At 42.9% G+C, this 10153-nt stretch overlaps 3 protein-coding genes across 3 annotated transcripts; 1 reads left to right on the top strand and 2 right to left on the bottom strand.

Annotated features, from left to right (window-relative positions):
- Positions 1 to 5791: 5791 nt before the first annotated feature.
- K444DRAFT_626695 (SGNH hydrolase) lies at positions 5792 to 7257 on the top strand (the record flags this gene model as incomplete). Its single annotated transcript, XM_024882691.1, has 2 exons — positions 5792 to 6205; positions 6349 to 7257. The coding sequence occupies 2 exons, from the start codon at positions 5792 to 5794 to the stop codon at positions 7255 to 7257; spliced, it is 1323 nt and encodes a 440-aa protein (XP_024740525.1).
- A 617-nt stretch (positions 7258 to 7874) lies between these two features.
- On the bottom strand, positions 7875 to 8366 carry K444DRAFT_626694 (uncharacterized protein; the record flags this gene model as incomplete). Its single annotated transcript, XM_024882690.1, has 1 exon — positions 7875 to 8366. One exon carries the CDS (start codon positions 8364 to 8366, stop codon positions 7875 to 7877), a length of 492 nt encoding a protein of 163 aa, XP_024740524.1.
- Positions 8367 to 9313: 947 nt separating this feature from the next.
- Positions 9314 to 10153, bottom strand: K444DRAFT_626693 (uncharacterized protein; the record flags this gene model as incomplete). Its single annotated transcript, XM_024882689.1, has 1 exon — positions 9314 to 10153. The coding sequence occupies one exon, from the start codon at positions 10151 to 10153 to the stop codon at positions 9314 to 9316; it is 840 nt and encodes a 279-aa protein (XP_024740523.1).

The following is a 10153-nucleotide window of genomic DNA, read 5'->3' as shown; positions in this document are numbered from 1 at the left end:
TGAGTTAAGACCAAGGCTGTTGTTGATGTGCATTAGCGTGGAAGTTGGGCAAGAGAAGAGAAGGGAGACAACGAGCCTCCGCCCGTTTGCTTGTGCTCCAGAGTGTCCGCTCACGTTACGCTTGAACCACTAATGGGATCTCCTCACTTTCTTCTCGAGTTGTACAGTACTCTAAAATATTCTATGATATTCTCGGTATTGTACGCAAAGAATGCTCTAAAGAGCTTGAGTTTTGGGTGCTGCCGGGAGCTTACAGGGGTGGATATGAGCTCAGGGGCTAAGCCCCAGAACCACCTGAGATCGACATCTAGGGGGGGCCTACGTGCTCTGAGACACTTGAAATTTTAAGAATCTCTTTTCTAAATTCACATTCTTTGTGTATAGAAATGTATTACGCAAGGCTAGCCGGGGAATTCCCCAAGAATTTCCCCTTTCAGCGAGTCCTGCATGAGCCCCAAGTAACGATCAGCTTACAGGCTGCAACCAGCCTCCACGTTTATACGTACGTCGTATGTTCTCCTCGCATCGACCCTTCTTTTTCTTGGATTTATTCTTACCACAAGGCTATCTTGTCTTTCAAATATGTATTACGAGTGGTATTCCCAGAAATCGAATCAATTCAACGATTTCTACACCACGCGATGGGAGATTTTGGGATTTAAACATCAGCCTGAGGGAACAAGGCTGGAAACTGTTAAGATTGCTGCCCACGATGTATCTTCATGGTTAATTACCAGGTAAATAGTGCCTACTCGTTCTCGAACATTAGTTGCTGACACAAGCCGGCGTCCAAAACAACCAAAATTCGATGCAAAAGTAATGTAGACGGGACCAGGGGGGTTACAGTTACAGTTATGTTTTCACCCTCCAAAGGTAACTTCCGTCTAACTTATTTCTTAGTTTCACGCGTTATCGAGGCCATGAATGCTCCGAAATCAAACCTTGGTTCATGTCGTATCCTAAGCCAACTTTCCAACAAATATCAGATGCGATAATGCTTCCACGATCCTATTTCTTACTCTACCTTCGATGGTAAGGCAAGCATCCCTACCTTAGATATGTCACCTGATTTGCTTTCAGTTTATCGTTTTGACGTGAAGTAGTATTCGTCATCCGAGTCCCTCACACTCCTCGCCTGAATTCCAAAGCAATCTGATCAATTGCTGTGTCTTGGAACGCAAGCACTGGACTTTCTTGAGGTAAATGGGAAACTGCGCGTGGGGCTGGGTGTATGATTTGTACGGAGATCGCGGCATAAAGTATCGGGAATACTGGGCATTAGGAGACTTTTAGACCCTCTAGTGTACAGATCAAGGCATTAAACTCGCTATAAGGCCCTATATTTCCAGGTCGTTCCCCTAGAAGTAGCCTATGCGCCTTCGACAAGGGCTGCCACACCTTTTTAGGTCTTCTCCCCTGTACTTACAAGGGAGTCGTCGCTAAGGAGGCCTATAATAGTTGCTGCTCCTTTGAACGAAGACTGGACTTTACTGTGAGATTGAGCAATTTCATCTTGGAAACTTCAGAATTCTGCGAAGACTGGAACTTTTGTCCAAGCAACGCAGCGACGTAGCTGGGGGTCAAATTCAAGCAAAACGTAAAGCAGCTCGAAGAAGCAGTGCGAAATGCACGCAACATCGCTACCAGTCAACTCCACCAAACCCTGTGTCTGCAGAAGAGATCGCAGGCATTGGCCACTTTGTAAGCCACCTCTTTTTCGTTTTTCTCTCTGAATATGAATAAAATTACTGGTGAAAGAGGTGACAAAAGTGAGACATGACATTGACATCATTTAGATCTATAGTCATCACTTGCAAAATAGTCGTACGAATGTCAAAATAGCAACAGCAGGGGCGCACTTACCTTTATACTACTTTTTTTGCAGGCTTTTATGCTGAGAATTTTGATCGAGGCATAAGATATCGTTAAGCTATCTCGAGGCTATCAAATTTGGTTAATCCTTTGCCTTTGTTTCGTAGTCGGGCACGCGCCTCCGATTAGTCGTGATACACCAAAATCTGTGTCGGAAATCAACGTTTTCTATAATAACTTCAATGACAATGACAATTGAATTTTTACAATTTTATAGAGCATAATCCTATAGACTGCGCATTATTTGATATTACTTCTTAAGGGACTTATCTGTGCTGGCTATTAAAGAAATTAATCGGGGGGTTGATTTTCAGGCTTGACTCGCTGACAAATTTGGCGGGTGTGCATCACGACTAAGCGGAGGCGCTGATGCCCCCCGTTCGTCAATACGAGCGATTGATCAATCGCCCTCCCGATTGATCAATCGTAGCGCCCGATTAATCAATGGGGGGGGGATTACGATTCGGGCTCCACAGTGGGTCCCGATTAATCAATCGGGACCCTGATTGCCTAATCGGGTAATATTGAGGTTTCGGGAATGGCAAAAGTAGTATATATTAGTATACTTCGCCCAAACCAAGCTTTATTATATATGCCTTCCACTTCGTCTAGGTGCTTTCATAGCTACCCTAGCCCTTTTTGGTACCCTCACACCCACTTGTTTACCTAATTCCCCTTCTCTAGCTCCATCCTCACGTGCTTACTTAATAGCTACTCTCTTCTTTGCTCTCTCAGATACCCTTCTAGCCTTCTAAACTAACGAAATTGAACCCCGATTATTCTCCTTTGCTACTGCTTTGGGGAGGGTAATTTTGTCTTTCTTGTGGGCCGTACTAGTAATAGGCAAATCAGGATAAGTTAATTATAAAGCAACTTTATTGAGAGTATTATGCGGCCAGAGGGTTATAAGCTCACTATACTTAGTAGTTAACCGGTAGCCCTGTTTTTAATTAGCTTTAGCCAAAAGTATATTCTTATAAGTTATATATCTTTAAAGTCTTTTCCAGAACTCTTACTAGAATCCGAGCTATTTCTATACTAAATCGATATTGCTTTGGGATCTATAGGGTTATAATCTCCTGAATATTATATTCAAGAGCTTTAGTACTAGCCCTCTTTACTATCTTCTCTTACTATTTCTTTATATGCTCCGTAACCTTCTTAGTTAGTTCAGACAAAATTATCTCCTCTATTACTTCCTCCTGTTCTGCTTCCTTATTAACGAATAAGCTATTCTCTCTATTCTTTTCTTCTCCTTAAACCTTAATAGTAGATAATTATTTAGAAGTACTACTCTTATTAATATTAATTTCCCTTTCTTCTAAGGCTATATATATATAGTAAGTACTCTCCTTATAATTTAGGAAATTAGTAGGTGGCTTTTATCTAAACCAGACCTCGTATGGCGTATTACCCTTAGGAAGGGCAGATATAGCCGTAGTATTAATTACCTATATAATTAAAGGAAGTAATTATATCCAAGATTAGATACTAGTATCTACTCGTATGGCCTGTAGTCATTTCTTGAAGATTTAATTAGTAATCTTAATAGAGCCCTGAGATTAGGGATAATAAGCTCGTTTATAAATAATCTTTATCTCTCTCTTCTTGTAAACCTTAATTATTTTCCCCTTAAACTCGCTTCTATTATTATAGGCTAGAATGGCAATATACCTATTATTATTTAGCTATTTAATAAGCTTGTCTATAGCTTTGTCCGTAGTCTTAGTCTTAAGCCTATGGATCTAAACGAACTTGGAAAAATGGCATTTTAATTACTAGATCTATATATATTCTTTATCCGGATTATGCTATAATAATATTAGTAAGTAGTATAAATAAAAATTACGATTTTTATGATTTTCGCAAAAATCGCGAAAATTATAGGAAAAGCTCAAAAATGCAGGAAATATAGGAAATATAGGAAAGGCTAAAATAGAGGTAAATCACATAACTTAGGGAATACTTATACGGAAATCTATTAAATCCAGAACCATACGCTGGCCAGGATAATAAGATTAAATAGGTATTATTTCTATATTATTCTTTTAAGCCTTCTCCTTATTATAATAAGTATAATAGGTACTTATCTAAGTATAATTATTACGGGATAGGCTATGCCAAAGTCGTCTTATATACTTAAATATAGTATTAGAAGCTATTATATAATTAGTATAAAAATTAGTAGCTTTAAGGAAATACTTACCTGTATATATTAATTTCTTATAAATAGTAGTTAAAATCTCAAAGGCATTATTATAGTAAAGAGTATACCGGGCTAGAAGGATCTTATTATGGCAAGTATTATAGTACTTCTTATAATATACTTGATTATCCTAAAGCTCGTATAAGTGGGATTCGTACTTAATATTAGCCTGGTAGTACTTCTCTGCCTTAGTTCTACTAGGAAGCGGAGTATTAGGATTTTAAAGCCACTATCTAATATCCATATGTTTCCTAGTAGTAAGAATTTTCCTACTACCCTCCTTAGCAAGCCTCTAATCCCGTATAGCTTTGTCTTTAGCAGACTAATTATTAGTAGGCTCTTTAGTAATTGGGGAGGGCAAAAACTGGATACCAGACGAACGAGCTCCTGGAGTAGTAATATTAAAATATTACTCTGCTCGCCCATAAATACGCTAACGAGGCATATACGGGATTAGGGATAAACGAAGGGTTAAAAGAGACATATTAGAAATAAGGTAATTAATTAATTAAGAGGTATAAAAATCAGTGGTTATACTTGGTAAATTAGTGCTTGTGGTACTTGTAGTGTGAACTATATCTAGAAAATAAGGGAGTAAAGGCCCTATATATATCTAGAAGCTCTAGAGAAGTATCTTTACTTCTATTATTACTTCCCTTAATATCTAGAAAAAAATTAAATAAACTATATAATACTATAGGTATAGTATAAATAAGTAAGATATAAGCGAAATAAGAAAATTAGACTTGAGGATATATTTAGTATTAAATATTAGAAATCTATATTATAGTATAAAGAGTAAGGCTTAAGCGAAGTGAAGAACATAGAATTAAGGATATATTTAGTATGGACTAGTAAGTAAAAGCTTTTAGCTCCCTTAGCCCCATTAGCCCCGAAACCCCAATATTATGCAATTGATTAATCGGGACATTGATTAATTAATCGGGACCCACTGTGGAGCCCGAATCGTAATTAGCCCCGATTGACCAATCGTAGCGTCCGATTGATCAATGGGAGGGGGCGATTAATCAATCGCTCGTATTGACGAACGGGGGGGAACAGCGCGTGTCGGGTTCTCAACTCCTTTCGCTTGTAACTCCCTGTGAGACCCCTACTTAAAGCGGTCGAGATCAGCCCTGTATTAAAATAACCTTGTGCCCCGCCGTGGCGGCGAAGCTTGAATGCGGAAGAAATTGTAGGCCCTACCCAATTCGGGATGATAAACCAAAGCTTAGCATTCGGTATTAGTCCCAATTCGCCCAAATCCGTATCCCATGTTATTGTGGCGTCTTAATGGACAACTGGAAATGACGCGAAAGCTTCGATTCCGAAGATCTTCATGAGGGATACCCGAGCCAGCGAATAGAAAAGTGGGGGGAGCAGAAAGTCAGGCAGCAAGCTTACAAGTTGCAGTAGGGCCCCGGAATCTGAGCGCTACCGGTTTCCTTCTAAATTAAAGGTCGTATTCTGAGGCTGCTGCATCCTGCGCTCGATTCTTCTTGGTGTCACAACCATCATGGAGCAGTTCAATCTTGCGGATACCTTTGGTGTTTCTTGAGCGCTTTTTAGATAGATGACCATTGTTTTTCCATCTTTGCTCTATCCTGCGATCAAATTCCGAGAAGTATTTTCATCACAAAACCTGCGGAGTCGAGACGAGGATAGAGAACGATGATTCCATGCCCGCCTTTTACCTATCAACACTTGGCAAAAATGATGAGGTCGAGGCCATTGAGGTGGCGTTCTATCGTCATGAAGACTGCATTCTTCGTGACCATGATTGTTGTGCTGAGGGTGACCGTCACAGCAAATACCATCCCTTCTTCCCTCTCGTTACGCCTAAAGTCATCGGTCGTCAAATCCTACCCCAAGGCCCCAAAAGACATCGAATTACGTCCGGGAGCCATAAGCATTATGATTGTCGGAGATTCCATTTCACAAGGAGGAGAAGGAGACTGGACCTGGAGATACCGACTGTGGGAATGGTTCAAGAGTCAGGATGTCACCGTGGACTTTGTTGGGCCTTTCATGGGTACTCGTCCCCAGGCGGTACCATCTACAATTGGGGACAAGATTATACCAGAACCACTGGGTCTACCGCCAACTGGGGGCGCAATCACGACCGCTGTAAGTCAGATCCCCAAATCTCCTACTTAGTATCGCGGAGCTTTAAAGACCCTTGAGGTATCTGGGGTGTTCTCTCTTATGGCAGTTCCAATAAGCTCACCACACTGCCAGACCAAGGCTGACAGAAAGAGTTGCCATGATAGGGCTACGCTATTGATATTGATCCCGAATTCGCACTCAACCCCCGACATTTCACAGCTGTAGGACGCGCTCTATGGGAGGATGTCGACTTTATCTCTGCCATGGTGGAGAGGTACAATCCAGAATACCTTCTAGTACTTCTAGGCTTCAACGACATGCTCTGGGGTATAACTGGTGATGGAAGTGGCGTGTTGGCAAATATGGAGAGATTCGTGGCTCTGGCTCGTGCTGCAAAGCCAAACATCAAATTTGCAATCGGCAATGTCCCACATCGGGCACCACAGAATGGTGACCTCGAAGTGAGGACTGATGCGTACAACAAGTTGCTTGCGGGAGCGATTCCCCAATGGAGTACGGAGATATCGCCTATTGAGTTGGTGCATATGCTGGAAAGCTACAGTTGTGAGCCGGATGGATGCCCAGCTGGCTATGATGGTCTTCATCCCAATACTCTGGGCGATTACCAGATTGCTCACGCTTTCTCTCGCGCTTTGATCAAAGGATACAAGCTGGGGAACACTGAACTTGCTGTCCCCGACTCCCGGGATCTTCCGGTACGACCAATTTCTATCCCGACAAACTTTAGAGCTGTTGCCGACGCACACGGAGCCAACGTTACGTGGGACAAGGTGTACGGTGCGAGGGGATATGATGTCCAATCGAGGGTTCTAGGAGAGCACACTTGGATTCTTTGGCCGAACCAGCAAGTGAATTGGTTTCACGCTGCGTGGCCGGAGGAGAAAGTCATTGAAATCGAGTTTAAGGTACGAATGAATAACGGGCATTCAGAGAAAGAGGGAGAATGGAGCCGTGTAATTGGGACTTGCCGGCCTTGGAGCTCCTTGACAAGTGAGGAGAAATGGGACTGGAGGTGGTGGTATAGAAGGCTCTCCCGCTGCTCCTCGAGGTGATACCCAAATCCGAGCTCCGTAGAATCCCAGATATTCAAGCTCAAAGCAAGAAACCCACCATTTCCAACTTGAAATAACCACAACTCGCAGGTCAAATTATTCTTTGCCAGGAGGATTTCTTCATTTAGGCCCTAGTACTGATCTACTGTCCCAGCCTTCTTTTTGCAAACAAAGTTCCCCAGTCCCGGATTACTACTGGAGGCTCACAATACCGTGATCTCTTGTAAAATATGAACATGAGAATATGTTGGCTCATTTGCCCCAATCTGCCCAGGACCGGGACCACTCGAATTAGCATTCTTACCAATTTTGAAACTCTCTGCCTCCTCCCACGAAATCCACGAAAAACCGGTATTCTGCCTGACAGTGAAGTAGAACGAATGTACACTAAAGAAATCTTCGAGATCATATTTCTTCGCCAATCGTGGTCCAGCTCTGCTCTTAATTGATCTCATGAAACCAGTCACCAGTACCAAAGCATTTGATTGGGTAGTCTCCTCAAGGCAGCCTCTTCCACATCCTTCCAGAACTCTTCTTGTCCTTTCGAGATGCTGAAGGCGTTTGCCCATTATATTACATGCAACATTCCATTGTTGCCGTGATTCTTCAGGGCTCGTTCAAATGCTGATGAAAATACCAGAGAGAATGGAGCGGGTGCCTCTGCCGACAACTGCTAAGTACCGAGTGGAAGGGTGTTTCAAGACACAGAAATGACCCGGATTGCTCAAGCTGGGTGTTTTGGATAGTTCGGAGAGTTTGAGGGTGTATATATTTATCTCGGGAATCAAGGCTTCCGGCGTCGTGTTGCGAGTCGATACAGGCTGTTGAGATACTGCAGGGCTGAAAGGGACACCATTGTTCGGATGGTCGGAGATGTCATCCTTCTCTTTCGAAGGCGTCAAAGTACTAGCAACATCCTTAAGACTCGATTTGGATATAGCACCATCTTCAAGCTGCGTTCCAAGCCATTCCTTGCCCCGGACACATGATTCTGCAAGGTCGAAAGTTGCAGAAATGGTTGAGCCGTTGTGCACAACCATGAAGCATCTTCTAATCTGCTCTAGGTTGAATCGTGGGCTTTCGAAAACTTTTCGGAGATCAAGGACCATTCAGACATGGTGCGAGAGTATGATTGTTCATTCTTTGCTAACCCCATTCATCAGCAGCAATTGAAAATAGTACAGATTCTGAATTTCCGGCAGCGAAGCGCGAGGTAGAGAGGAAGGAGAATATAATCTACAAATTTGCTTGAAATTTCCGGTTTGTAATGAAGCCACGCTGTTTCTGTCACACGAAGAATGGTGAAAAAGGGTAAATGACGGAGTTGTGCGATGTAAGCACAATTACCGTGCAGATTAAAAGGAACATGGAGAAAGGAGTGGCAGGTGCAGTCCACCTACCGCACTCTTTTGCTAGAATTTCATACCAGGAAATTTAGCTTCCCTTTGTAGTGGATACAGATTTATCGGGAAGTAAAATATGCTACATTATTCTTTTGGTGCCCTTCCTAGCCAACCAATATGAATTTCCGGACAATTAGAAATGCGACATTTCTGGGAGCAACCTTTTATCAAAGTCTAATGAGATTTTTTCTGGGCTCCCTCCTCTTTCTTTACTAAAAAGCAATGCTTTAAGTACCAAAAAAGGTATTAAGTGCAATTTATGTAAGAGAGTTTTCATTAAGCTCCTCTAATGCTTATTAGTCTCCAAAAGCTCCATTCCCAATTCATCCGTCCAACTAGAAGAGCCTGCCCAAAATGAAATGAAATGCCAAGCGAGCTAACCGAGCCTATCCAAGCAAATGATCCAAATGACCTCCATTGCCACGGCTTCCCAAGAGATTGATTGTCTCAAGAATTCGCAACTTTCGAGATCCGTGTCTTTCTGATCCTCTAGAAATCTCCTCCAAATGTATCATCTCAACCAAGGAGCTCTCTCAATTCCTATCTCGCCATTTTGCCACACTCTCAAGGGCGCTGCTTTGCCCAAGACTGCTGCCATATGCGCCTCCCATCTAGCAGCCAGTTTCATTGCTTGCCAAAGCGACGATCGAGAATTATGGATACCATGGCGTTGGCACCGTGGAGGAAATCCTGTTGAAGGCTTTTTCGACGGTAGGGATACCTTCCTCAAGTAGGAAGTTGTGAAGATCAGGTCCATCTCCGTAAAATTGCCAAAGGAAAACGCCGTTCCTGAACGAGAAGTAGAAGTTATCTCCGTGGAAGAAGTGCTTTCCGTTGTGAACAAGAAGATTGAGACTTCTGAACACTCTGCGGACCTTCTCCGTATCACCCTTGACAAGTATCTCACAGTTCAGGTCTTTTGGAACTTTGGCTGTGGCTACTCTCTTAACTTCCTTCCAGAACCCATTCTCCCGGTCCTCGAGGAGATAGATATTTGCCCACAAGACAGTATGAAGCATTGAGCTGATACCGTGCCTCTGATAGTCATGTTCGATCGTAGCCCATATCTTAGATGGCATATCTTGTTGTTGATCAGTGACTGTGAGGACAAAGTGTCGCAGCGTCGAGACGTCGATACCGTCAATGAACCTGGGAGCAGGTGCTGAGGTCTTATCTCGTGTGACAGAGTTTGCCGTTACTTGATCTACCTGGGATGTACTCTTCGGAATGGTCTGGCATTGCGAGGCAATATTTGGCTTGGTTTCGTTGATGTTGTGGAGATTGGGTGAAGGATCCCGACCTGTCGCGTCACCTTCAGAAGGAGTATCAGCTGCGGCTTGGCTTCCAAACCAGGTGGCATTGGTATTGCGGTTGTTTCTTCTAGTAGCCTTCGGCATTGGAGTCAGGCTCTCGAGTACAAAGCCGCTATCCGACTCTGAGCTGACGCTGCCTCGTTCAGAAGAATCTCCGGACAGAATTGACCATTCGGACAT

This window comes from Hyaloscypha bicolor (genome assembly GCF_002865645.1).
Source record: "Hyaloscypha bicolor E unplaced genomic scaffold K444scaffold_50, whole genome shotgun sequence".
Lineage (NCBI taxonomy): Eukaryota > Fungi > Ascomycota > Leotiomycetes > Helotiales > Hyaloscyphaceae > Hyaloscypha > Hyaloscypha bicolor.
The sequence above is the reverse complement of the archived record's forward strand: the minus strand, read 5'-3'. Positions and strand labels throughout refer to the sequence as shown.